Source organism: Protomyctophum parallelum, assembly GCF_964188405.1.
Source record: "Protomyctophum parallelum genome assembly, chromosome: 12".
In the NCBI taxonomy this organism is placed as follows: Eukaryota; Metazoa; Chordata; class Actinopteri; order Myctophiformes; family Myctophidae; genus Protomyctophum; species Protomyctophum parallelum.
In genome coordinates this window covers 38,735,587-38,763,472 of record NC_139712.1, presented here as the reverse complement: position 1 = coordinate 38,763,472, position 27,886 = coordinate 38,735,587, and the positions used below count along the sequence as shown (strand labels likewise).

The following is a 27,886-nucleotide window of genomic DNA, read 5'->3' as shown; positions in this document are numbered from 1 at the left end:
GACAATATCCCGTATTCGTAGCATTGTAGCAGGCCTACTATAGCATTTACTATATCGGCCTATACGTGTGTATTTGCCCAGTGTGAGTGGTGTCATCCTCTCTTTGACAATGATGAAGTGTTGCCGGGCTATAGGTCAGTGACTGGACCCAACGTTATTGATCCGAGCCTCTTGTCAGCTGGCCTCGGCCTTAGACCTCAGATCAAGTGTAGCAAAGACCTGCTGTCTCTCTCTCTCTCTCTCTCTCTCTCTATCCATCTTTCATGCACACACACACACACACACACACACACACACACACACACACACACACACACACACACACACACACACACTGTGACGCACACTACAAACACAGGCGCCTGTCTGTTTTTGAGAGTAAGGATTGATATCTCAATGTCATGCCAAGCTAATAAAGAAATCCCATGAGTAAAAGGTGGTGGAAGTTCTGCTCCATCTGTCTGGGGAATAGACTGCTCTAATTACCACAAATTGAGTGGTCATCCAACCTTTGGCCCCTTATATCTACTTAGTTAGACAAACATAACGGTTTTGGCCATCAATTACCCCTATATAACTCCAGACTGACAGCCTAGATCCATTTTGAATTTCTGTACATGACTCACGTTTTCCCCGTTCTTGTGATTAAAAATGTTTTTATAGTGAAGAAAATCTGACTATTTCTTGAGGCTGTTTGAATAATATTTCCATGACAGCAACATTTGTTTCAATCCTTGTGTGTAGTAGGCCTATTTGAGTTCAAAATCACACTCTATTTTTCTCCATAACAACAGACGACTCCAGTCGTTGCTCTGGCCTGAACGCTCTGTTGGCAGTGAATAGCATCCTCTATCGAGGCAGCGTGTGTGACAAGCCGCCATGGTGCGTCTCACCCTGGATCTGATTGCTAAATCTAGCAACCACTTCAGAAAGAAGATGAGCCACTCCCTCTCACAGCACCTCAGGAGTCTCACACACCTCAACTTCTCCAACAAGAACATTGAGGACATTGTAAGAAGTTGGTCAAGATATCTTTGCACTGCAAACACCAGTGGTTCATTCCCATGCATTCATTGTGCTTCACCACACAAAGCAATGTGTTATTGTGTCCTTTTGCAGGACGACCTCTCTGTGTGCCGAAACCTTACAGTCCTCTACCTGTACGACAATCAAATTTCACGCATCTGCAATCTCGACTTTGCCTCCAATCTCACGCATCTGTACATGCAGAACAACAACATCACCCACATAGAGAACCTCTCCAACCTACAGAAACTCTCCAAACTGTGAGTAGATCGGGGTGCATACTTAGTTTAGACATGGGATAACATGTGCAGTTCCCTTTTGCTGTGGTAATCACATGAAATGAGTGTGTGTGTGTGTGTGTGTGTGTGTGTGTGTGTGTGTGTGTGTGTGTGTGTGTGTGTGTGTGTGTGTGTGTGTGTGTGTGTGTGTGTGTGTGTGTGTGTGTGTGTGTGTGTGTGTGTGTGTGTGTGTGCGCCATACATACACTGCCAGGTATCTTGGTGGAAACAGCATTACAGTGGTGGAGGGCTTGGAGCGGCTTAGTGAACTCAAGGAGCTTCATGTGGAGAATCAGAAACTGTCTCCAGGGGAGAAGCTGCTCTTCGACCCCAGAAGCCTCCTCTCGCTCGCTGTGAGACCCACATTTACACTTTCTTATCTGACCCACTTCCAGTATAGAGTTAGCATGAAACCTTAAACATGATGAAAACCCATGGTCCATCCATCCACCCTCACAAAATAACTTTGTAAACTTTTATCATTTACAATTATTTTCTTTTTCATTATGGCATGTGATCATTTTCAATATAGTCATATTTAAATATAGGGGATATCAACATTTCTCTGCTCAGGCTGTGTGGCAATTCCAGTATCTTTGCTGTCGGACAGAAACACTGTCCAAAATGTTAATTACAGGAATCAATCATGTTGCCAATGTAGTTATTATTTAGTCACGATCACTTATTAATGATTTTCATTGGTTCAATATTTATAAAATCCACAGAGAGACTTGACCTCTTTCAACCTGACATCCTTATATTATTGGCCATGTCATTACAAAAAGTATTTCTATTTTTTTGGTGGTCATTTTGTGATATGGCGTGCCATGAGCTTGTAGATCGTCTATTTCTCTATTTTGATTAAGTACAACATTTGGGAATTAATTTATGAAATACAAGGTTTTAAGGTTTCTGCCTGACAGTGATGATATGGATGGAGCCTTATCACATCCAGGGTAAAGGATCTCACATTACTCAGAGGTCAGTGATGCCATGTAAAAGCAGTATTGTGCTGGGTTTGATGATATTAAAGAGAGCTCTGTCTCTCTCGCTCTGCCCTGACAAATCAGTTACTTAGTTTACTGCCCGGGCCGAGGGTAAACACACCAAAAAGTCTCAGCTACTTGTTTATTTAGATAATTAAAGAAATTGCTGTGTAAATGTAAAAGGTTCCAGCATACTATACTGTAGGCTACATGTGCCATTTCAGAACTGGGAGCCAAAATAGATATCTAGCAGGAGCTGCATCTATAATCGTATTTGGAAACAAGCCGAGTATTTCATCGTGGTTCTGACATGATACATGCAGTACTAAGTTGATTATTAATGCAGATGAATGAAAAGGGATGACATAGTAAAAGGTAGCCTATCTCACAAAGAACACAATACAAGACAAGATACAGTATATAACACACATACTGTAACTGTACAGTAGTATACTGTACGTCGCAGGTTTAGTTAGGGTATACTCTGCTAAGAAGTGTTTTCTCATAGAAATGCTCTGATAAAGGTTTGAAAAGAAGTTAACGATAGTGCCTCAATGTTGTTTCCAATAGTATAATATTGGGCAATGTCACTAATGCAATGTTTCATCCTTTTTGGAGGGAATAGCCCAACCATTAACCTTTATTTAACTTTGCAAAAATGATTTTAGAAAATATATTTATTTACAATGGCCTGGCAAAAGGATAGGCCTTGGAGGAACATTCTAGATGAATTTTATCTGTCTGTGAAATATACGTTTCTTTTTTTTGTCACTTAAAAATGTATACATTTTTGAACTAAATATACGTTTGTTCTTGCAGAGTTCCCTCTGTGTCCTGAATATCAACAACAATGGCATTGATGACATCAGGGACCTGGTCGTGTTGAAGGAACTAAAACAACTCTGTGCTGCTGACAATAAATTGCATGATGTGGAGGTAAATTAAGAAAAAATAAAATCTATATATTGTTTACACTACTAAATGCTACTCCTGTGAAATCAGAGGTCCTTCAAGAGTTCTTTGGTCTCTTCATGCATGGCAGAAGTAGAAATTGTGTGCATGCTGTGCAATCAAAAAGGGAAACGGTATCACTTCACAGCAAGTATTCATGACACGGCACATTAAAATCAACACACTCTTATTAGCTGATCAGGTTAACATTAACATAGTTCCATGGCTCTCTGCAGTGATGTGTGAAATGATATGGAGAATAGGGTGCTAAAGAACCAAATCCTGCAAATCCTGCCATAGGTTCCCAGTCTCCAAGCCTTGCACAGGGTCAGAATTATTCAACAAATCAGCGGGCAAGTCCCCTGAGACCTTCCTCGCTGACAGCTTTAAACAAGCGCAAGTTTCTCTCCTTCCTTAAGAGGCTGATTTTTCCTCTCCACCTCTGAGTCTGCATTTGATACTCAACACCACCAACACTGAACTTTATGGGAGATTCATCTGAAGCAGAGATATGGTTTCTACTCACTGTGTTGACCTTGAAAAATTACCTACTGTTGGGTTTTGAGACTGATGGCCCCTCTGATGGCCCCTTTAATTGATGTATTAGCTGAAAATCTAGATGCCTTAGTTTTTACTGACTTTAATCATTGCCTTCATTCTTACTAGCATGTCACAGTATACGACAGCACAATGTAGGCACGCCATTATTCAATTCATATTTAAGACTGCCTTTGTGCAGGTAATTACTGTACACGTGTCAGAGGGACCTCATCTTTAGCAGATATCTCCTATAATTTATACAACCCGACTGCCATTATTGATCCTGCAAAGACAGCCCCCCAAAGGATCAATCCCTCCTTGTGCACAATTTGGTCAGAATCCAGAGGAAACATTATGGATTTTTAAAATAGATTATGACAGGCAGTCAGCCAGGGTGACAAATGGGGAGTATCTTTGGAGGCCGTTAGCCCTGTGCAGGGCAGAGAGGACAGTGGAATCGAAGCACTGGTCAAATACAGGTTCATAACTGGCTCATCATTAGTCCAGCCCAGAGAGCCGAAAGAGCCCAGTGCGTATCCAACCCATGCTGCTCTCCACGCCTCCGCGTGGGGGGCAATTTGGCGCTGGGCTGCTCTTCAGTGAGGCCCTTCGCCCTTCTGAGTGACGGCCCTGACACGATCATTTATCAAAGCCTGGGAGCGCGCGGCACTCAGGGGTCCCCTATGAACTGATTGCAGCGCGAGCTGGAAAAGTGGAAGCGCTTTGGCCAAGACAGGAAGGCAATGAACAATCAGAGCGTGTCCAGAGAGTATTCATATTTCCAGGCTTGGATTAATGGGCCTTTAGATAAACATACAACTGCAGGCAACTGGCTGGAGGAGCCAGCACACACTGCCCCGGGGAAAACGCTGTAGTTACACGACACCGGCGACACTGTTTATTAAAACAGACTGACGAGTTGTTTATGCATTTTCCATCAGCCTTTATATTTCATATGACCATTGTCTTATATTAAAAGGAAAACTGTTTTGCTGATGTACTGTACGTTCATAATCTCTGCATCTCTGACTGCACACATTCTAACCCATTCTAAGAAAGAAAGTACCCCTCCCCAACAATAGTAATGGCCAGTAATGAATAATTTAATAATTTGTGGGCACAAACGTTCATTTAAGTCTTTTTGGTGTATTTTTAGGAGTTAGAGGATGTGTGCAGCCACTGGCCTGAGCTCCATCATATGGATCTGAGTGGCAATCCCGTCTGTCAAAGACACAAGTACAGAGACCGCCTGGTAACTGTGTGCAAAAGACTTGGTGAGATATTGTACAAACACTGTAACACTGAATGGACTCTTACCCTCTTACCCTACACTGTATTGCATTTTATATTATAAGTCTATATTTAACCATTGTTTGTACACTATGTGATTTTATTTGCAGAATTATAATTATTATGGACTTAGATGGTTCTTCGTCTCACCTCTTCTGTTGTGCAAATTATTACACTTTCACAGAGTATCTTGATGGAAAGCAAATTAATGACTTGTCCAGACAATTCCTTATAAACTGGAAAGCATCAAAAGAGTCCAAGAAGAAACCAAAGGAGCTAGGGAACATGAACCAGGAGTTGATCGCTTATCCTTTATCAGGTAGTCTGCTGCTTTTTAGTTGATTACTTTTTAGATGTTAGTTGTTTGGAAGACATCATTCCCATTTCTCATGCTTTTTATTGCACTTCATGTGTTTTTGTTTTTTTTAGTGTTGTCCCGATTAGGTATTGTCCCGATTAGGTATTCTACCATATAGTGTATTAACACAAATGTCCATGTTATGGAAATATCAACACCTCTGTAACCGGGTGTAATTTTTCATTGAAATATGCAGACCGCCAGAAGAAAGCGTTATTTGAATTGTGTGTCAACTTGTTAAAAATACTCATAGCAATTTAATTTGCAAACACATTAGTCTCTGCCATATTTCCTGCTGCCATCATGCTAGGTGGGTTTGTATAGTTTGTAGTTTGAAACTCTGTGTTTTAGTGTGTGTGTGTGTGTGTGTGTGTGTGTGTGTGTGTATGTAACTGCATGGGTATGTGAAAGTGTGTGTGAACACACGTGTCTGTTTTACTTTGGCTTTGTTTATATTCTAGTTGACTTTAACATGGCTGAGAATCTACATCCTGGGTACAACTATAACGTGCTGCACAAGTGGAAACCAACACAGTCTCGCAGAACCTACGTCAAAGTCCACTCGGAACCGCCAGAATTGGGCAGTGAAGCAAGGAGGTATCAATATTCTATACCGCTTCCATTATTTTACTGATTGTAGTCTGTTACTGAATTCAGTGCTTGATATTGACTCAGTACTCGTGTAATGTAACTGAGTGTAAGAATTGGCCGATAAAGGTCAATTTCTGGACCCATAAAGGGTCAATTTTTACATAGAAATTAAATATTTTTAAAGATATGAGACAATTGGTAACTTTTTCATCAAAAGGCAATAGGCACATTATAATATGTACTATGTACATATTAGAATATATAGTACATTCTAATGTGTACTATATATTGAACTTTTTTTTTACTAATTAAATGTGTTTTACTTGGAACTTGGAAGTGTTTCCTTTCTAATTCTTGTTATATTATTTTTTCCTCTTCTTTGACAATAGCTTGCTCTTTATCAATTCATTTGGTTGTTTAGATATTATTTCCCCAGCTCTAGCTCCACAGTTTATTACAATATTATGTCATAATTCAATGCTCTCACGCTTTGTTAAATACCAAATGCAATATCAGTTAGGTTGCACTGTCCACTGTTAGGTTGCACTGTCCAAGGCGGGGGGGGGGGGGGGGGGGGGCAGTTATTTTGTTGACATTTCTGATAATCTGATCTAATGCTTATTGTTCATAAATTATTTTTCTGTTTCTGATCTTGCAGAGCACCAAATGTAAAGCTCACTATGAGACAGCTCAACAACATGGCGGACTCACCTCGCATCCACACACATGTTACTCCTTGAGATATGGACACGCTATACTCCTGTTAACACGTACACACATGACACGCATAGAGACCTGTGATACTTCACAACTGCCCCCTTGCCTCCACCACCAATGCTGCCACTCTACATCAGCACATCCACACATTGAACTCTCAATGCTGCTTTATCGCTTATACTATATGTATAATGTAGGCATTGCATTTAAACAGAATTACATTGAATTCTTTAGTTGGCACAAGCTATTTGAAGAGGAACATTTTCAGCTTTTTATGTTACAACATGTGTACAGTATATGGTTTCTGTTACTTAGTGAAATAAAATGTTTTCCTTTTCCCTATTTTATTGTCTGTGCATATATTGTTTAGTTGTGTTTTTTTTAACAACTCAATTCATGTTAAAACATTTTAGATTTCCATCTCCCTTTTCACATTCCAGTCCTACCACAGTAAATAAAAATTATTTATCTCCAATCAGACATCTAAGTCAAATTTCTACTTTACCTTGTTTCCATGCATTTCTTAATTTAATTATGCCATGTATAGGTCTGTCACTATACAGTAGGTTAATTTTGATAATTCACTTTTAAAAAAATTACGTTTTTCCTTCACAGTATTAGTGTGACAGATTACTCAGGCTTATCTTGTATGTAGACGGTATCTGTAGGAATGCCCCAAAGTATTTATTGTCACTGTGACCATGTTTGAAAGGGGGTTTTAAGAGCCACGTGGGTGTGTAACCCCTGAAAGATGTGGGGTAATTAGGGAACCAAGCTTACTTAACCTTCTTTGCTTCGCCTCATAATGAGTGGCCCCAAGCAATACTGTTACTCCATCCTTACAAAAACAATGTTTATTAAGAACAGTCCAAGGATATACTACATGTTATGAATAATTCCTTTCATTAATTTGCCGACATCTCTGTTTGGAGCCCTAGAAATCAGAGTGATTAATTTATGAGTCTTGCAAGAATTTCCTCAATGCCTGCCTGTTGATTGCAGTGTTCAAGTTTATTTATTAGCTGTTCCAATGAGCTTGCAATTCAAGACACCATTGCAATTAGTCAATGTTTTGCATATCAACTTACACATGTCAGCTTGTCTTTATATGGTCTGTTGCAAGTAGCATTTTCATAAATCTGCATGCATGGTTCGAAGACTTTTGTTACTTTATAGCATAGCATTACTTTGACAAAATGTCTTCCCTTTGCTATACTTTTTGATGTGCTTTATAAAGAATATCGGGTCAGGTTCGTAAGGAGTGGCTAGCCTATACCACATCAGAAATAAAGGGGGAAAAGTCCTGCCTCTGGTGTTGAAAACGAGTCTCTCTGCTCCCCAGTCCCCTCAGACAGACAGGCTAAGTAAGGAAAGGGGAACGCGTACTCCCTTCCACTGCAAGGGGTTTGTGATTAATTACTCTGGAGGAGTGAAGGGCTTGTCTGCCCCTTTGTGTGTCCCATAAATTAAGGACTCCTGAGACTTTGACGCACACAGGTGAGGCGAGCCCCATGCGGACAGACAGGGACGTCTTCGCACCTTCTCTCGACAGACGCGCCTCTTTATAAAGATTATTTGGAGGACCTGCATGGCAGAGACTGTTCTACATTGCGGAGGCAAAATCTACAGCCTATACCGAAGTTGTCTTTGGATTGCCTTGATGTCGTTTCTCAATACGGCACTTTTGAAGTACTCCAGAGGTAGGCAAAATGACAAGGCACACAGCGCATGCATGCAGTTCAAGTTCGGGATCATTTTTATAGCATGTTGCAGACAGATTAGCCTATATATGCAATGCCTGGGGAAATATATTTACAACTCCATCAATAGGCCAAGTTGACATATCATTTGTGGTGCTATTCTATACCTATAGCCTACAGCAAGAAGTAAATCATAGACTATAACAACAACATTTAGTCTTTTTGTGATTTGTCAAACTGAAATATATGCGGAACGTTCGTGAAAGGATATACGGTTCAGTGTGTGGCTATAGGCTCAATTGGCTTATTAGCGCGCAACTTTTCAAAAGCTGTCTAAAATAAACCTTTTCAAAAAGGAGTGCATCTCCTATTCCATGCAAGAGGTTAACAAAATTGGGCTATATAGTTACATTAAGAAAACTGTCCGTTTCTATTTACAATATGAGTTGAGTTGATAGGCTATAGAAGAACAGCATTGCCATTAAATTACTCTAAACAGGTCACATTGGTCATTTAGCTATATTAGTTTTAAACTTGACAACACAGTGTCTTCAAAATGCTGAATAAAATAATAAGCTAATGCATACCAGATTAAAACACACATCACTGTGTTTCCAGGTTTCTAAGTGTTTCCCGAATGGTTGGAAGACAGGCGATCCGGATGGACAGTGGTAATAATGGCCCCGTGACAGTCATGGATGACAGCCCCACATCCAGTCCCAGCTCCAGCCCCAGTCCGGACAGTCGTGGTCAGGAGGAGCAGCGGCCCAGGGTGCTCCAGGCCGGCGGGGGGCTTGCCGGTGGGAGAGGAGTCGGACGGCCGGCTGCAGCTAACGCAGCGCGGGAGAGGAGCAGGGTGCAGACCCTGAGACACGCGTTCCTGGAGTTACAAAGGACTTTGCCATCGGTTCCACCGGACACCAAGCTGTCCAAACTCGATGTGTTGATATTGGCCACCACGTACATTGCTCATTTGACACGAACACTGCAAGAGGAAAACATGGACGAGGCTGAAAGCACAAAACAAACAGAGGCGTTACATTCGCTGAAAGGTGATGGTTACCTGCACCCAGTAAAGGTGAGCAGATGCTAACAACAACAATAATAATAATAATAATAATAATAACAATAATAATAACAACAACAATCATCATCTGCATAGGACCACAATAGAAACAAGGCTAGGGCTTTTTGTGTTATATATAAACCGTATTTGCAAACTGTTAACAAAGTATTAAATCAATCACCACCATTGGCCAAAACATACAGTATAGGCCTATGTCTGGTTAGTTTTATTGTCACAACAAAATATCACATTCCCTGAAATTATCTTAAAATAAACTACAACAAAATGTGTGAACTGTGATTTTAAATAAATAAAACATTGTTATCTGGGATATTACTTTAATAATTGTTTTGTAATTAGGCCAATTATGACAACATTTGTCATAACAGGTAATTCATTAGGCTACTTATGGCCTTGTGCAATTGCTGTAAGTTGTTGTAAGTGTATAATAGCAACATCAGTATAGGCTATAGCATATGTTTAAATTAGGCCCCAGATAGCCATAGAGGTGAATAGAGTAGAGTAGCCTAATAACTTTCTTTTTTTTTCTTTACAGAAATGGCCTATGCGATCCAGACTGTATGTTGGAGCGACAGGACAGTTCCTACACAGTTCGAATCGGTCTGGGTCAGAGAACCAAGGCCCGTCACCGTCTACATCACATAAATAAAAACACCTGGATGAAGTGATTCAAGATTTGCATGAATTTTCATGCTGTTTATTGATTCAGACAGCATGATCGGACATATATAGGCTGTATATGCTTTGTTGAATGATTTTATACAATTAACTGATTTGACTTCCACAAATCCATGCATCATGCAGGTGCCATTGTAAATTAATATATTGAGTGAATTGTATGTGTGAAAATGGCTACTTGATGTTTCTTTAGTTATTTTGTCAAATTCTTTTTTTGTTACTCTGCACTGTGCAGTTCTATACATGTCCCAGGTAGGCCTATATAGGTCTATTCTATTTGTAGAAATTCCATGGGGTAATGAACCCGTCATGCTTGAGGTGTGCACTTTCAGTTAAAACATTTGCACTAAATGCATGTGTGAATAACTTAACATCTGTCATGTGAAGTGGTCTGTCAGAGAGTCAACAATGGAGCCCCCCTCTTTCTTATTTTTTACATGCATGCATGGCTGTATGTGTTTGTGAATAAATGACTTAAATAAAACAAGTAAGGTCTCCTAATCAAGGGAGATTATGTATCAGGTCTAACAAAACTTTCAAAGTATAGACTTTAGGGTTTTTTTTATCAATGAAAGCAAAACATTCTGAAATAACAACGTAAAAGGCTTAGGCCTAAAGCAACAAAGGGAAGGGTCGACACAAAAACTCACGTACATCATGTCACACTCACATAGTTAAAGTTAAGTAACTATTCATTCTTTGTCTTTTTCCATTTGCTGTCTAATGCTTTGATCATGACTGCATGGTTAAATTATTGAGGGCCATTCAAAAGAAGAAATTCTTGTAATGTATAGGCATATAGGCCATTATTTTGTCTTTTTTAAGGTATAGCTTCCACCACTGTGAAGTTCACACATGGTGGAACTGTGAAGTCATATTAATCAAATGTCACTGAGCAAGTGATTCTGTTGAAATTCTATTTTGTCATTGTCAGTCACCCAAAATTCAACTTAAATACAAAACGACCCATGCATGCACCTGACAGTCTAGAATCTAGATTATTGAAATCACATTGTTCTATAGGCCTATACATGTTCAGCTGTGGCCTATATGTTTTATTAGCCTATACAATTGTGAAGATATCAATTAAATACAGAATCACTATCACTATGTGCTTGAAGCAAAGAAATACAAAAATGTTATAATTTGATACAAATGTATCAAGAAAGAGATAGGTCTAAAGGCTGTTCTAATTTAAACAAACAGCAAATAATGCAGAACCATTAATTAATTAATCATGAAAAATCTATCCTTTACTATGAGAATAAATTTCAACAAACCGCAGTTAGTGTTCCAAAAAGTGTAGTTATACTAATACTACACTAAGCGATAAAGTGTGTGTGTGTGTGTGTGTGTGTGTGTGTGTGTGTGTGTGTGTGTGTGTGTGTGTGTGTGTGTGTGTGTGTGTGTGTGTGTGTGTGTGTGTGTGTGTCACACGACACAGACATACACAGTATTAAAGCGCTTTCGGAAACACCGCACCGGAGCGCAGCGCACTCGCCTATTAGTTTGCATTGCACACTGATTGCACAGTGCGCTCAGCGCGCTATTTCCGAACGCGCCCAGTATGTGTGTTTGCGGCATGTCTGTGAATGACTGTGACTGCTGATAAAACTTAAAGCAAGGCGCAGCGTGAGTAGCCTCGGAAACCCAGACGTTTACAGCGTGAGTGACTTGCACATTGAATTGAAAATTGTGGGCCCTATTGTAAACAAGTGTAATGCTTTATCATGGTAGGCTATCGTTCACTCACAGTTAACAGTTTTTGTATTGAGTTGTACATCAAAATGTACTGTAATTCTGCAAACTGTTAATAAATCAATCAATCAATCAATAATCAATTACATCATGGACTCGCAATCTCGCGTCAGTTGTTTTCGGTGAGCGACACCTCCGTACGGTGGAGTATAAATCGCAGCCCCACTGCGCAGCTGTGAATGAGGAAGACAAAACGAGCGTGACTCAGCCGTAGGACTGAGCACGTTCTTTCCTTTCGTGCTCTCTCATCATGGAGGAAGGCGGCTGTGCGTGTGTTCTTCCTCCAACAACGCTTCTTCGAACAAAGAATGTTCGTTTCCCACAGAACCTAAGGTAATCTAATGGTGAAACGACTGTATTTGTAATGACTCACTGCACCATTGCTGTCTGTCTGTTGGGGTTTTAAACAAGATTCTTGCTAGTTAGCAGGGTGTAGCTAGCTGCTAACGTTAGCCTGGCGGATTGCATGGCCACGTGGAAGCAACAAGCCTCGTTTATGGAGGCACCCTCGTGCGATGGAGTATAAATCATCATAATTCATGACCTACTATACGAATGTGAGGTTTGTCTTAGAAATCTTAAGTTGTTGCTGCACTTCAGATGACTGCATTTGAACAAGAATGTCTTGATTTGTCTTATCCCAGATACCCAGACAGTTTCTCGAATACATTTATGCAGCCCTATATATATATATATATCGTTGGAACCAGTGGTTCTCAAAAGTGGGGTCCGGGGCCCCCAGTGGTCCGGGCGTGTCCTGACAAACATAATCATTCTGAAAACAACTTGTGGATTATTGAATCGATTCATTTCAGACCGTGGTCTCCTCTGTATTGCAATAAATCATGCTTTCAGTCAGACTAAAAAAAAACCTTTCATGTTCTTACTGTCCATTCATGGATTAGCCTTCGACCATTACCAAAGGGTCAGCAGGAGATATGGTGGCACTGGTCAGGGAATTGTCGCATCAATTATTTTATGGAGTAAAACACTTCTCTGGCCCCTTGAAGGAGTAAAGGTCATGGCAGAGGTTGTGACCTGCTGTTGAACCCATCCTCAGTCTTGCTCTCAAGCTGTGTTGCATTATGCCCTCATGACCTTCAAGTGATCAGTCATGGGTCCTAAACAGCATATTGGCTGCTCTGTCAGTACACTTTATTCATGCAAGCTAAAATCAATAGCATACTCTTGAGGCTGGGTGACAATCACATACTCTAGTAGTCTGATCAGTATGACATAAGCTTAGAGTCTAACTGGTTAATTAATGACATTTTTAGACCTAGTATGTAAATTGTGTGTATGTTGACTTTGTTCTTTTGTGTGTACAGGTGAGGATGGTTGACTGGAATCTTCCTAATATGGTAAGATTGAATATCTTTTTATAGTGTGTGTGAGATGCAGGGTAACGATATAGAATTGTTTTGGGCACAATCTGCTAGGTTAGAGCTCTGAATTGGGCTTAAGTGAAGTGTTCAGAGTCAGACCTTGTGCTTTTTCTACTGCCAAGATAATGGCTTTAGATCTGTCTTTACTGAGTGCTTTTTATTAATTAATGTGATCTGAGTGAAATGTTCTTACTGCTGGAATAGTGATGAGTTTACAAACTTTGCCGTTTACCCATCAGACTAAAGGGTGGTGACACTGTGACTAACTGAATTGCCAGCATTGTAGAACCAGCTTCCCAAAACGTCTAGGTACAAGTGTAAATTGATAACCTTCGACAATTTTGTTGTTAATTATAGCCAGGTTCCTTCCTCTTTTTAATGTGCAGTGATCCCCAAGGGGAAATTACTTGTTTCCATTGACCCAGCAGCAGTGGCTTGCTTGGAGTGAGTGCACAGAGGAGCAGTTGGAGGTCTTGCTCAGGGATATTTAACTAGACGACACAAAGTCTGTAGGTGCCAAGGTTGGAACCTGTGCCATGATTCCCAGTTGGCTGCTCTACCTCCTGAGCTACTGCTGCTATAGTTCAACAAAGTTAATTTGATTTGAACTTAATTATTTTCAGATCTCATACCTCCATGCCTGCTGGAGTCAGATATTGGGCTAAAGTCATGTGCAGGATGGTCAGAGAAAGGTAAGGATCTGTACTCTACTACTGTTCAGTTACTTCTGTAGCTGGTATAGTGATGAGTCACAACAATGCCGTTTACCCATCAGACAAAAGCATGGTGAGACTGACTAACTGAATAACTCCAGCATAATTAAATGATGTAGAAACTACTTTCCAAAAAAGCCAACATTTTGCTCTAGTGTAAATTGATGCGCTTTGACAGTGTAGGTTAACATTAATGAGTTGAACTTGCAATTCTTTTCAGATGCCATTCCGGCAGGTGGCAGATATTGGCCTTAAGTTGTATGCTAAATTGAGCATAAGGTGAGTATCTGATCTCTGGAAAGTAGCTTCTGTACTGTCTGGTCACTTATGCTGCTGGAATAGTGATGCTAATTTGTACTCATCTGACAAAAGAATGATGAGACTTACTAACTGAATACCAGTGCATTAAAAAAAAACAGTTTGCCCTATGGCCTAGGCCCTAAACCATAGACTGTAAAAAATATGGACAAAGCGTTCCCCGGGTCTAACATGAACGTAAAATGAAGCCTGTAATAATATGCTAATTCCTGATGTAAGTCGCCATCTTTTGGTACCAGCTGGCCATTGGCTGGCTCCGTTTTGTACCAGCTGGTCATTGGCTGCCCAGACAACGAGGCGGGTCTTCCCCCCTTCTCTGTTGGTTTTTATTTTGACTCGAGTGGGAGGAGAAGACTCTTGAGTGGGAGGGGAATCCCGATCATAGACTGTAACGGTAGCCACGCCCCTCAGAACATACGTGACTTTATGGTCATTTTTTTTAATTAATTGGACCATAATTTTCCAAAAAGAATATTATGACATTAGAAATGAGACTTTAAACTAGTGACTGGAAGAAGAAAGTATTCATGACCATGTTTATTAAGGTAATACAGTCTAGGTGAAGTTGGGCCAAAATACATGGGCCTCTATGGAGCTATGGGGCTTTTTGGGTCCAGTCCAGCGCCACAACAGGCCATTATATGAACTACCGATTTCAAATGAGGCTTCACGAAATATCTGGCTGACTGCCCCCCTGCCCTAAACCCAGAGAAAATATTGCTGAAATTATTTTTGAAAGCTTCATTCTACCAGTCTAGTATGGTCAAATGACTCTTTACAACTTCTTGTATCAATGTTTTCCTCAGATTTCATGGCCTCACTGAAGACTGGAGAATGTATGTGAGCTGTACAACTACAAATATTGAGGTAAGCTCTTTAAGTATCAATGTCTGTACTTTTTGATAATCTGTTTGTGCTGCTTGTGCAATAGTGATGAGTTTACAAACTTTGCCGTTTACCCATCAGACTAAAGGGTGGTGACACTGTGACTAACTGAATTGCCAGCATTGTAGAACCAGCTTCCCAAAACGTCTAGGTTCAAGTGTAAATTGATAACCTTCGACAATTTTGTAAAAGGATTATAGGTTCCTTCCTCTTTTTTAATGTGTAGTGATCCCCAAGGGGAAATTACTTGTTTCCATTGACCCAGCAGCAGTGGCTTGCTTGGAGTGAGTGCACAGGGGAGCAGTTGGAGGTCTTGCTCAGGGATATTTAACTAGACGACACAAAGTCTGTAGGTGCCAAGGTTGGAACCTGCGCCATGATTCCCAGTTGGCTGCTTTACCTCCCGAGCTACTGCTCCTATAGTTCAACAAAGTTAATTTGATTTGAACTTAATTATTTTCAGATCTCATACCTCCATTCCTGCTTGTGTCAGATATTGGGCTAAAGTCATGTGCAGGATGGTCAGAAAGTTAAGGAACTGATGTCTGTGTAAGGTAGCCTCTGTACTCTACTACTGGTCAGTTACTTCTGTAGCTGGTATAGTGATGAGTCACAACAATGCCGTTTACCCATCAGACAAAAGCATGGTGAGACTGACTAACTGAATAACTCCAGCATAATTAAATTATGTAGAAACTACTTTCCAAAAAAGCCAACATTTTGCTCTAGTGTAAATTGATGCCCTTTGACAGTGTAGGTTAACATTAATTAGTTGAAAAAATATTTTTGAAAGCTTCATTCTACCAGTCCAGTATGGTCAAATGACTCTTTACAACTTCTTGTATCAATGTTTTCCTCAGATTTCATGGCCTCACTGAAGACTGAAAGTGCCAGGAGAATGTATGTGAGCTGTACAACTACAAATATTGAGGTAAGCTCTTTAAGTATCAATGTCTGTACTTTTTGATAATCTGTTGGTGCTGCTTGTGCAATAGTGATGAGTTCACATTTGCCGTTTACCCGTCAGACATTAGGGTGGTGAGACTGTGATTAACTGAATAAGTAATATCAAAACTATTTGGGATTATCATAAAAAGCACCATACATTTCCAATACAAATGGGTTGTCAATTCTTCTTCCAGCTCATGTCATTGCTGAAGATGTAGGCCTCAGTCTACTGTGGTGGGACTGATGTGAGTAGCTTGGTAACAAACAAATTATGTTCCGTTACTGGTTGCAGATCAAATAATGATGAGTTCACATTTGCCGTTTACCCGTCAGACATTAGGGTGGTGAGACTGTGATTAACTGAATAAGTACTATGAAAACTATTTGGGATTATCATAAAAAGCACCATACATTTCCAATACAAATGGCTTGTCAATTCTTCTTCCAGCTCTCATGTCATTGCTGAAGATGTAGGCCTCAGTCTACTGTGGTGGGACTGATGTGAGTAGCTTGGTCACACAAACAAATTATGTTCCGTTACTGGTTGCAGATCAAATAATGATGAGTTCACATTTGCCGTTTACCCGTCAGACATTAGGGTGGTGAGACTGTGATTAACTGAATAAATACTATGAAAACTATTTGGGAATATCGTAAAAAGCACCGTAAATTCCAATCTAAAGGGCAGTATTTATTTTCTTCCAGCTCTCATGTCATTGCTGAAGATGTAGGCCTCCGTCTACTGTGGTGGGACTGGTGTGAGTAGCTTGGTCACACAAACAAATTATGTTCTGTTACTGGTTGGAGATCAAATAATGATGAGTTCACATTTGCCGTTTACCCGTCAGACATTAGGGTGGTGAGACTGTGATTAACTGAATAAATACTATGAAAACTATTTGGGATTATCGTAAAAAGCACCGTAAATTCCAATCTAAAGGGCAGTATTTATTTTCTTCCAGCTTTCATGTCATTGCTGAAGATGTAGGCCTCAGTCTACTGTGGTGGGTCCGAGGTGAGCGTTTCATATATTGTGATCAATATAAAAATGTGCATCACCCATCAAATAGGCTGAAATATGTGGCCGTTTTGTTTTTAGAGTGACTAAAATCAACTGCAGAATAAAATAACCACCCTAAATAAGACGATGTATGATACATCGTCTTATTTAGGGTGGTTATTTTTTAGCTCATGCCTACCTAATGTTTAAGCACACTAACGGCCTGCTAATATTTTCATATTCTTTGAAATGTGAGGATCAGAGATGTAATTTAAATGTATTTTGGACTTGCAGACAACTGGAGTGCTAAGGCCAAGAGGAGGAACACATGGATATTGGCTTATTCAATTTATATTGTATATACCATGACTGCCTCTCAACAACAGTGTTGTAAACGGATGCATTGTATCTAACCGTAATGGGGTGCATACTGTACTTGGTCATTGGTTAGACATGGGTTAAGGTTAGGTTTAGGTGTGCTTCCCTGTGGGAGGTTAGGTTTTCTCAGTGGCATCCTACTTGTCCTGTAGACTAGTCAATCTAAAGATGTGACCCAAAGGAAATTGCAAAAGTAATCGTTTTTTTTAATGATAAACTGCCATAGCCACTTGCCCAAATGTGATGAGGTCAGCCACATTTGGGCCTAATTTAGTGTTTTACTTTAGCTATTTCTTTTGTTCAGGCTCTTTTTAGCTTAGATTGACTGGACTACTGCTGTGACAATTGTTCTTTGACACGCCTTGTGAACCAATGTAGGATGAGCCTCTAGTTGTGAACCATACTTTAAAATAACAGTTAAAGGTTTTTATTTTATTTATTGTTCTTATAATTCAAGTTGTCACATTGGGGATTAGATGGACTTCAGGATAGAAAAACATATTTAGGAACCACTACTTTAAAAGTAAATGTGCTGTTCCACTGTATCTTCCAGGTAATTAAGCAAAATGTATTTTCTTTCCTCTGTTTTCCTAGGAATGGCTTCCGGGAGGGGACTACCCCTAAACCAAGGCAGTTGGCCCGTCCGGCGCCCCTTAAGTGATCTGCGTTATTCGTTGCCACTTGGGCAAAGCTAACATGTGCAAAAATAAAATGTGTCAGTTAATTTGAGTCTTCTCGTCTTTTGATATTTTTGCATCATTGCTTCAGAAACTGTCACATCATTGTTCAAGTGTAAGTAACCTGGTGGTGGTTTCTAGCTATACTAGTACTTGTAATGATACACATCTTCAATGTCTTGGTTGACATTTTTATCTCGTGTCAAACACGGTAACCACTCTTTTCTTGACATTAATTTGAGCTTTAAGGGACATTCACACTGAGCACTGTTCAATGTTTAAAAAAAAAAAGATTGTGTAAAGTACTGTTATCCACTTGGCTTGGAATGATTTTTAAAACCATAGTCAGTGTCCCTTTGCACAGGTTTCTTAATTCATTGGTAATTGAAGCAAAATTGTCATCTGTTTCGAGGGTGTTCAGAAACTTTCTCAAGGTCATTCACTGACTTCAAGTCAATCATACAAGTACAAGCTGTAAAATTGTTGTTTCATGTTCCTCAAGACTGCCAACAAATACAATTTACAAGATAATAGTTAATACTAAATTATAAAAAATATACTATAATCGTAAATGCAGTCAGTTTGATTTCCAGTTGGTGATCATGATGTAATAGCTCTTGGACATTTTATTGAAACCGGTTGTGTTCCAATAAAAAAAGAATCGTATACTATACTATCCTTTTTCTACAGATTTGTCATTTTGCAACAGTCTTTGCAGTTGATTGGTCAGACTAAAAATGTCGATCAGCATATCGCCAAGTGTATTTCTCCAGCTATCTGAATACAGCAGTCTTTACAGCACAGCGGTGCACTACAGAGGAAGTGTGGTTTTTGCCAGATGAATGTGGTTAAGCTCTTTTCCACAGAAATGACCACATCACCATTAATCAAATGCATCCAATCTGGCTTGTGATTAAGTTCCTCTGACCTGGAAAATGTGTTGCACTTTACCCTATGGTATATGGCTTGTGATTTAGATGATGGAAAGTGAGTTGTCATATGTTTTTAGTTTTTCCTAAAGTTTATTTTGTCCTGGGAAGCAACTTTGATTACCTAGAAAAGTGCTATATAAATCTTGTATTATGTTTATTCAGCACAATAAATGCATCTAATATGATTTTTGTCGTGTCTGGCTTTCTCTGGGAAAACTTGAATTTGTCATATATGAAGGTAGTCAAGGTACAGATTGTTGCATTATTTTAAACTACACACCCAAAGGACATTCATATTTCTGAAGGTGTGACGAAAAACGTAATGAAGTTAATCATGAGCAATAAGTTGATTTGTGTTGTCTAGTGGCTGATCAGCTACTGTACCTACCTATTACTCCTCTGTGATGTATGTTTCTGCCCCGGGTGCGTAGGCGTAGATGAAGTGGAGGATGTTCTGGTGGAGTTGCTCTAAGGTCACGTCTCGCCTGAGCAACGAGTCAGGCTCACACAGGTCAAAGGGAAACACTGCGTCAGGTGGGATAACGAGAGCTGAGGTCCCTGTAGGAAGAAGCGGCCATCCCCAGACATATTGGTCAGTTAGTGGCCTACATGAGCATATTTGTTAAGTGAAAACTGAAAAGGTGTATCTAGACTGTTTCTATACTGTACCAGTGATGCAAATAGTCTGCATCCTTAGACTCACTAAATTAAGAAGGGACACAATCATGTCACCCTCTGGGGGTCCTGCGATGCTATACTGTACTTTAACGTTGAAGTAGGGCTCATAAAATGTCCCTGGGACCCATCTAAAAGACCACCCCTGGATCATTACATTGAAAACATATTTACATCACTGCTGTATGTAAATCTACAGAAATGCAATTTATTACAGTTCAGACCAGAGTTGAATTATGATGCAACAATAACAGGACAAATGTGAGGCCATTGATGACTACTTATATATATATATCAAAAAACATTAAATGACACTGTACCATGTCGGAGGGTGATGGAGTTTTCACAAAGGAGCACAGCAACAACTGCGTCTTCCTCCAGCACGGTTCTTCTTAGACATAGTTTACAGTGGGCCTCAGCCAGAGAGATCCTGGGACAATTGTTTTTGTTTTTGTGAATGGTACAAAGTACAGCATTAATGTAATTAAAAATGAATTAATGAAATTTGTATCATGCCACTTTGGCCCATCCCATATGGGATTGACACATTTAACAAAAACTAAATAGAAAACAACTGAGATTACAATCCTTCCTGTTCATATTACGTCTTGCGTCCATACTCCATACACAACAAATGAACATATGTACAGTATGTGAACAAAATGAAAACAAATAAGATGGCCCTCATTGACCAGGCCTTTTCAAGAGATAAGGCAAAATATGAAAAAATCATTTTGAAAGATTTCAGTTTCTCTGCGTCATCCAACCACACAAATTCATAATTTGGGTCCAATTATTAAAAAGTCTGATTGATAGAATGGGCAATAAACATTTCATTTCTTTAGATCACACAAACTACATAATCTATCCTCCTCAACCGTGCCTACATATTTAGTATCTGATTTGGGCACAAAGGATCTTTTTTGACAGATTATACAGTATAGTTTTCTGGACCATAGAATGCTTTATCTCACAATACGATAGATATGATTCAGCCTACCATTACTGTAAGTACCAGTAAGGAGCACATTCGTTATTTTTTAAATGGGGAACATTTTGTTGTTGTTTATTGTCATAGATTTCTTTTCTCATAATTTTTCAACACAACACAGAGTTTTCTAAACAGTTATCCTAACTATGAAAAATAAATAAGTCTTCAGAGGGTAAGACCTGCATATTAAGGCATAACAGTAAGGACAGTGCTCCACCTTGTGGTTGATAATATTAGATCAAGTGTTACTGTCCTGAAATGCAGCAGGTAAATTTGAACAATTCAGATCAAAATAAGTCAAGGAAAAGCTGTAAATAATGAAAAGCCCTTACAGCAATTTGATAGACGCCACTGACACCTTGACCCCTTTACATTGGTCTGATCGGATCCTACGACTGGCCATGTAGTATCCATGGATCATCTTTGCTGCCCCATGACTGAGTTCCACCTGCAATGCCTGTGCATGGGCCAGCAACTTGAAGACAGAATTTAAGATGGCAAATATGAGGTCGGATGCATAGATAGTGGTAAAAGAGTGTGTACTGTAGTAAAAGTGAAAATGTAGTCATTAAAACGTATGTATTTGATTTTGTTCACCTCCCGGTAGTCTTGTGTGGTGTACATCGTGCAGGACGAGTAAAGGGGCTCTCCTGGCTGGACTGCCTGTCTGAGGGTGTGGAAAGTCTGGGCAAGCAAGGCCTGTTCTCCCCTGACATCCCGACATTGGATCACCAAGCCAAAGGCTTCTGCCAGTGGAGCTGGAACTGGGCCCATTTCCTGCACATGCAAAGCATCCGAGTACCACTATGTTTCACATGCAGATTCTGAGACCATTCCTAAAATTTTTGTTTTTACAAGTGTTAAACCTGCCCTGTATATAGAAAGAACTGAGTCCATCCTACTTTGAGACAAAAGGCAGCCTGAGATGACCTAACGAGAACGACAGCTCTCTTGGAGCAGAACTATGGCACCTAGCCTTGAATGAGGAAAATGTATGCGTTCTGAAACTACTGTATTTATTATTGCTATGGTAACACAGTTTATTGTCCTCTGTGCATTGGGTCTTTGTAAGTTCTACAGGGCTCTGCTGGGAGGTAATTTGTGTTATGAGAGAGACCAATTAACCATTTCCTCCAGGGAAAGTAGATTGTCTCAACTTCCTGATTTAGCCCTTTTTCCTGCAAACAAATTTCTGGACGGTTGAGGTTTCACACATTTCTTGAACTCATGTGACAAAATGTCCCAAGCAATCGCCATTCCACTGACATTGTGAGACCCTACAATTCAGTTTAAGTTTGTCTCCATTTGTATAGCTGCTGAGGTTCAACCTGAACAACACATTTTGCAGTGAGCCTCAGAGATGCAATGTCATGATGTGCTGTGTCATGGACTGACCGCTGTTCCCAGCAGGATACATTCTGTTCTGCCAGATCGCCGGGAGGCATCCATAGTATCTGCCAGTGCCCAGAAGCTGCACTGGACTGGGAAGGAGAGCTGCTGGTCAGCATCTTCACCATACTTCTTCCCTGGGATGAACACAGACACTGTGCGACTCTCAAGGACTGAAAGAGTAGATAAGAGATGGAACATCAATAGCACATCAATCAGCTCCAAATCTAATGAATACAATATTCCAGCACAATAATGCTCTACCTATCGATATTAGTGCTTGTAATGCACACTACTGTGGTACGTCGTAATCAAGTAATATCAATGAAGCTGTCTTCACCACCTGACTGAACAGCATCCATTTTGTCCCGTCGGTAGCAGCCCAGGTCTCCCAGCATACAGATTCCTCCGGTGGCCAGCAGGGCAGAGCCTGCATGGATGTTGGCAGTGCCTGCTCCATGTTTGTCCCGGGAAAGAGAGGCAAACATCTCCCCTGAGGGCTGATGCCTGACACCACGCCCTGCAAGGCCCAGGGCGTGTGCCATCAGTCTGAGAGAGAGAGAGAGAGAGAGAGAGAGAGAGAGAGAGAGGCGCGCGCGCGCACACACACACACACACACACACACACACACACACACACACACACACACACACACACACACACACACACACACACACACACACACACACACACACACACACACACACACACACACACACACACACACACACACACACACACACACACACACACACACACACACACACACACACACACACACACACACACACACACACACACACACACACACACACACACACACACACACACACACAATTTAGTTGATCAATACAGGGTAATAAAGTGGATTTTGAAATGGATTTGCATGTCCAGTACATGCTAAATGTACTGTCTCGTGTTGGACTTTACCTGTCTATTATGAGAGTGTCAGTGGTCAGGGCAAGAAGGTCCAGGCTGTGAAATATGTCTGTTGCATCTGCTCTGCTCTGAACTAAGCTGAGCAGCAGGCTCAGCTTCAGTGTATTGTACAGGCCTGGCGGGACAACTGACGACCCAAATGAGTTGGCCACCACAGCGGAGAACCTCCACGGAGAACAGGCTGTTGCCTTCAACAGAGCCTGGAAGTTGTCACTGACCTTACGTGGGTCTGTTGGCAGTGGCGAAGAAAAATGGCGGATGTTTAAATAGTACTATAATTAATGATGCTGCGTGTAGAAAGTTCTAGCTTGTGAAGTGTTATGATGAATTGGAATACATGTGGTGTCAGAGGTATATTCTGAAGTTTCTCAATTAATCACAGCATTCCTGAACAGCAACTGGTATTTCAGTTAGATTAGGAGCAAGGTTTTACTGTGAGTTGAATTGACCATATTCACAGAGAGCCATTTAGTTCTTGCATCACACTCAACTATATGAATATGTTAAATGAAGTCCTTACACACTGGCTCCAACGGTTGGACACTATTGGCCTCTACACTCCAGATAATGTTGGGCCACTGGTGCACATGTGCAGGAATACCCAGCACCCTGTAGATACGTCCGATTCTCATGGAGTTACAGAGTTCATCTGTATTAAAAGGGGAAACAAAGCAATAGCACTCAAGGGGGTTGTTCTGTACCCTTCTGCTGATTATTGAAGAAACATGCATGCCACCTACACACCACTGCCAAGAGAAACACAGAGAGAGGCCTTCAGAACAAAGATTCCACTATGTGAGAACCGTGCAGCCAGCTAATGAGTGTTCCTTGCACTTATTAACATATATGTTTAGTAACGGGAGCCCTGTGTATTGAATTCCTTCGTGCGACTAGGTCAACACTATATGCTAATTCCGGTACAGAGATTGGCTGGTCTCTCCAGACTAATGGCTGGACCATGTTATTAGAGGGGACAGGAACACCTAATATCTCACCAAGGGGCACAACGTGTGGTAGGCTACTAAAAGATCTATTCATTTGAACTCTCCCCTACTAGGTTTGTGTTCCAAAATTAGGCACATTTAGAACGTTAGCCTGCACAACCAAGTTTTTCACCCACCTTACTTGTAATATGTTGTGACAATAAAGATTGATTCTGAATTGAATGGAAAAACCTCAAGTCATCTGATTGTCTGTCAATACAAGCTAGTGAAGCTACTACTACAACCTTATTATACATAATCAATTATACTAAAATCTTTCAAGATTTCTTAAAATAAAATATTTACCTATGCAAGAATTTGTTCAGATACAATCTGGAATATACTTGACCATACATTTTGGTTTATAATATAAGTTAAGTAAGTAAGTTTTGCCGAGCCACAAGGCCCATAGGGCAGGAGCCTATGTCCTGTTTCTGTAGTGTGAGACAGTTTATACGTAATGTATCAAAAGCACACATTTGAGTAACAGTGTCTTTAATAGCAGTGAAGAGGTATGTATTTGATACATGAATAATGATGTACATTACAGTGCAAATGTGCCATCAAGTGTTACACATATATGTAATAAATAACGTGGTGTACCGTTCTCTTACCTCTTAAAAACAGCGTGACAGATTGGTACCTGAGTGAGTTTTGTGGCCAGACACTCAGGCTATCCAATGCTTTTACATGGATCAATTCCACCAGCTGTTTGTCTGTTATATGCACATGTGGTACATGGGGAAGAACATGCACACAAAAATATAAACACACAACTCATTCAAAAAATAAAGCTCACAGTAATTGAGTTGGGCTACCTCACTCTCACCTCCCAGCACTCTGAACTTGACGTCCTCTTTTAGAGGAGAACTGCAAATGAGACAGCTGAAGTCATTCCTCACTGTTGCTGACTCAGTGGCCCCCGGGGCATGGATTCGGACGTGATGGAACCCTAAACGAAGCAATCCGTGCAACACAATCACCTACAAACAACTGAGTTTTTAATACATATTTCCTGTGTGATTATTATGGGCTTGCAAATTACATAAAACACTGGCATCAGAGTATTAAATGTGATTAAACATTCAGATTAGCTCTAGTTTGTTTCCATAGCTATGGCTTGTAGAGCACATTACAGAGCTGCCCTGGTGGAGAACAATGTCTGTCAGGGTAATGTTAATCACTCCCAGACCAGTGGTGGAAAGTAACCAAGTACATTTACTAAAGTACTGGACTTAATTAAGCAAAGGTTGTAGGTAAATTTACTTTACCTGAGTATTTCCATATTTGATACTTTGATACTACAATTATTTGAAAGCTTTAATGACAAGATACTTTGTACATTTAATATTAATAAAAAACTGCCAATGTGAGCTTGTAGATTGTCTATTTTGGAATAAGTTTGACACATTTTGAGAGATTGCAGTGCTTTTATCTATTATACTTTTGAATGTAGACCGTTTACTTGCAACAGAGTATTTCCACATTGTGGCATTGCTACCTATACTTATATATAAATAAATAAATAAATCTGTGTAGTATACTTCCTGGTCCTAGAAAGGTGTAAGTAAGTACCCGTTGAGCAGGGGCAGTCATCATCAGTGCAGAGGAACCTGGCCCCTTGGGTGTACTTTGTGATCCTAGTCATGGCAATGACCAGGCCCTCCATGGCAACCGGCCTCATCATGGGGCCGCAGCCACCAGGGAAGGCACACAGGTCCAGAGTGTAGTCAGGAAATGGCGGCAGGTGTGTCAGCTTCAGGATTATATTAACCTCAGAATGAACAAGGAAATTATATAAGATGTGTGAAACTACAGTAGCTTACACATGCACTGCAGCCAAATGCTGTCTGTACTTGTGATAATTAATACATTATGTAATGTATGACTTAGTCATTGACCAGAAGGTCATGCACATTTTAATATCACCCATACCTGACTTTCTGTGTGTATTCTTTCAATCAGGTTAAGTGTCTTTATTGAAAGGAAACAAACCTGAAACAGAGTATACAAAAAAAGGAAACGCTTACTGAAGACTTGGACATCAATTAGAATTTGGGTGGTAACCAGGTGAACTGACTCCCAAACTGACTCACAGACTGAAACAGAGCGGTTGCTTTGAGGGGCTCATGGAGGATGCAGTCGCCCAGGATGGGATCCAACTCTATCACATCAGAGGGATTGACACTGATGCAGAACCTATACACAGCTTCATTCTGCTGGGGGTCTAGAGACAAGGCAAGAAGTGGTGTCTGTGAACGTTGCAGAAATGACTGTCTACTCTTTCTAGTTTCTAGACTGAGACTCAGTGGCGTGCACAGATAGATACTAGTAAAGAGGCCTTTACTGCATGTCACTCCCCCATCTCTCTTCCCATTTCCTGTCAGCCTATTGTATGTCCCTCTATAAAAAATATAAAATAATAATATAAACTAATATATTATTTATGCCCCAAAATCTATAAATCTCAAACTATTAAGGCAACCGGACAGTTCCACGTGCTGCACAAGGTGCCCTTTTTTCACTTGAGCACCAGCCCCACCGCACCAGATGAAAAATGAAAAACTAAATATGACCCCCCCAGTCAAAAAACACTTGAAGGACAGCTGTGGCCTTCAAGTGTTTTAAGATGAATACAAAAGTAATATCAACATCTTAATACTGTCCAATACAGGGGGGTGAAATTATTACACTTGAAGGACATAGTATGCAGTGTCACTGAGCAGCATGGGTGGGAGGGTTGAGGGTTTCCTTTCTCTTTTTTGTCCTTTTTGTATTTTTTTGTTTTCTATAAAAAAAATGAATTCATATCATAATGTTTGTGTAACAATTTATAATCTGTTCTCAATAAAAACCTATTTGACAAAAAAAACACTTGAAGGCTGGGGCCTTATAAGATGAATACAAAAGTAATATCAACATCTTAATACTGTCCAATACTTAGATAGGGAGGGGGGTGAAATTATGACAGCCAGTTACTGCCATCAAAATATGACCATGTAAAAAAAACACTGAAATAGACTCGTGCTTTCTAAGGTGTGATTTGGGGACGTAAAGATTAATACAAAAGTAATATCAACATCTTAATACTGTCCAATACTTAGTTAGGGAGGGGGGTCAAATTATGACAGACTCTAGAACAGTTCTTCTCAAAGTGGGGACCCCCAGTGGTGGCCCGGGGGGTTGTTTTACCTAAATAAAAGTTTTTATTTTAGCAAAATTAGTTTTACTTCCGTAGCCTACTATACACACCACAGGCAGCGGCCTTACCGTTGAATGACGTGCAGTCTTCAGCAAGTTTGAGAAGGCCACCACTCCTATCTAAATAGAACAATACGGATTCTTTTAAGGATAAAATATCGCCCATTTTCCTTCCATCTAATGTAAACTCACTAAACGGTCAAGAGAACAGGCTAGCTAGAAACGCTAGTGAGTAGCAAGATCAAATCTAGCTCAATGGATATCTATCTATAGCCTGGCTAATAAGCCAGACTAATATCACACAACATTTTTTTTTGCCAACGGCTGATTAGCCAGGCTAATCTATCTAGGCTACGTCATGAAAAGCAGCTCGCGCTTTTACCCGTTGCCACGGTGACCATTCCTCGAGCGGCACACGGCTGTTTTGTGTAATTATCATTATTAGTCCATTATTTCCATGTAATTATTTAAACTGTAGGGTATTAAGTGATGTTATTTTGTTGAATACGTT

The 27,886-nt window shown here is 40.3% G+C and overlaps 3 protein-coding genes and 1 long non-coding RNA gene across 9 annotated transcripts; 3 read left to right on the top strand and 1 right to left on the bottom strand.

Annotated features, from left to right (window-relative positions):
- The first annotated feature begins 808 nt into the window (after window positions 1-808).
- ppp1r42 (protein phosphatase 1, regulatory subunit 42) lies at window positions 809-6,885 on the top strand. Its single transcript, XM_083778219.1, has 8 exons — window positions 809-1,011; window positions 1,120-1,286; window positions 1,519-1,657; window positions 3,110-3,226; window positions 4,938-5,055; window positions 5,256-5,390; window positions 5,891-6,026; window positions 6,679-6,885. Exons 1-8 carry the CDS (start codon window positions 880-882, stop codon window positions 6,758-6,760), a joined length of 1,026 nt encoding a protein of 341 aa, XP_083634345.1. The 5' UTR covers window positions 809-879; the 3' UTR covers window positions 6,761-6,885.
- Window positions 6,886-9,074: 2,189 nt separating this feature from the next.
- tcf24 (transcription factor 24) lies at window positions 9,075-10,173 on the top strand (the record flags this gene model as incomplete). The annotated part of the gene is made up of 2 exons (XM_083777787.1): window positions 9,075-9,515; window positions 10,060-10,173. 2 exons carry the CDS (start codon window positions 9,075-9,077, stop codon window positions 10,171-10,173), a joined length of 555 nt encoding a protein of 184 aa, XP_083633913.1.
- Window positions 9,309-27,584, bottom strand: mcmdc2 (minichromosome maintenance domain containing 2). Its single transcript, XM_083778788.1, has 15 exons — window positions 27,445-27,584; window positions 26,271-26,401; window positions 26,110-26,169; window positions 25,750-25,948; window positions 25,004-25,126; window positions 24,789-24,890; window positions 23,712-23,840; window positions 23,183-23,420; window positions 22,595-22,800; window positions 22,258-22,424; window positions 21,460-21,639; window positions 21,195-21,337; window positions 20,192-20,301; window positions 19,585-19,754; window positions 9,309-9,447 (listed from the first exon to the last, which is right to left on the bottom strand). The coding sequence occupies exons 1-14, from the start codon at window positions 27,539-27,541 to the stop codon at window positions 19,588-19,590; spliced, it is 2,052 nt and encodes a 683-aa protein (XP_083634914.1). The 5' UTR covers window positions 27,542-27,584; the 3' UTR covers window positions 9,309-9,447; window positions 19,585-19,587.
- Window positions 12,164-18,574, top strand: LOC310867466. Of its 6 annotated transcripts, none has more exons than XR_014570008.1 (10): window positions 12,164-12,293; window positions 13,289-13,321; window positions 13,969-14,037; window positions 14,279-14,337; window positions 16,122-16,192; window positions 16,404-16,454; window positions 16,658-16,710; window positions 16,915-16,967; window positions 17,172-17,224; window positions 18,182-18,574. It is a non-coding gene; the product is annotated as an uncharacterized lncRNA (long non-coding RNA). The 6 variants fall into 6 exon arrangements; XR_014570012.1 differs by lacking the exon at window positions 18,182-18,574 and adding an exon at window positions 17,504-17,537 and having other exon boundaries at window positions 16,915-16,965; XR_014570013.1 differs by lacking the exons at window positions 16,915-16,967; window positions 18,182-18,574 and adding exons at window positions 15,183-15,243; window positions 17,504-17,537.
- Window positions 27,585-27,886: the final 302 nt, after the last annotated feature.

What these genes read in the sequence shown, in the direction of transcription:
- ppp1r42 (XM_083778219.1), top strand. Translation starts at nt 880, where the DNA reads ATGGTGCGTCTCACCCTGGATCTGATTGCTAAATCTAGCAACCACTTC. An exon ending in GATCGCTTATCCTTTATCAG is followed by an intron (nt 5,391 to 5,890) that starts GTAGTCTGCTGC and finishes TTTATATTCTAG; the next exon opens with TTGACTTTAACATGGCTGAG. An exon ending in TTGGGCAGTGAAGCAAGGAG is followed by an intron (nt 6,027 to 6,678) that starts GTATCAATATTC and finishes CTGATCTTGCAG; the next exon opens with AGCACCAAATGTAAAGCTCA.
- mcmdc2 (XM_083778788.1), bottom strand. Translation starts at nt 27,541, where the DNA reads ATGGGCGATATTTTATCCTTAAAAGAATCCGTATTGTTCTATTTAGAT. An exon ending in CCAACCGTTGGAGCCAGTGT is followed by an intron (nt 23,421 to 23,711) that starts GTAAGGACTTCA and finishes CACTGCCAACAG; the next exon opens with ACCCACGTAAGGTCAGTGAC. An exon ending in CTCCATCACCCTCCGACATG is followed by an intron (nt 19,755 to 20,191) that starts GTACAGTGTCAT and finishes TTCTTCCTACAG; the next exon opens with GGACCTCAGCTCTCGTTATC.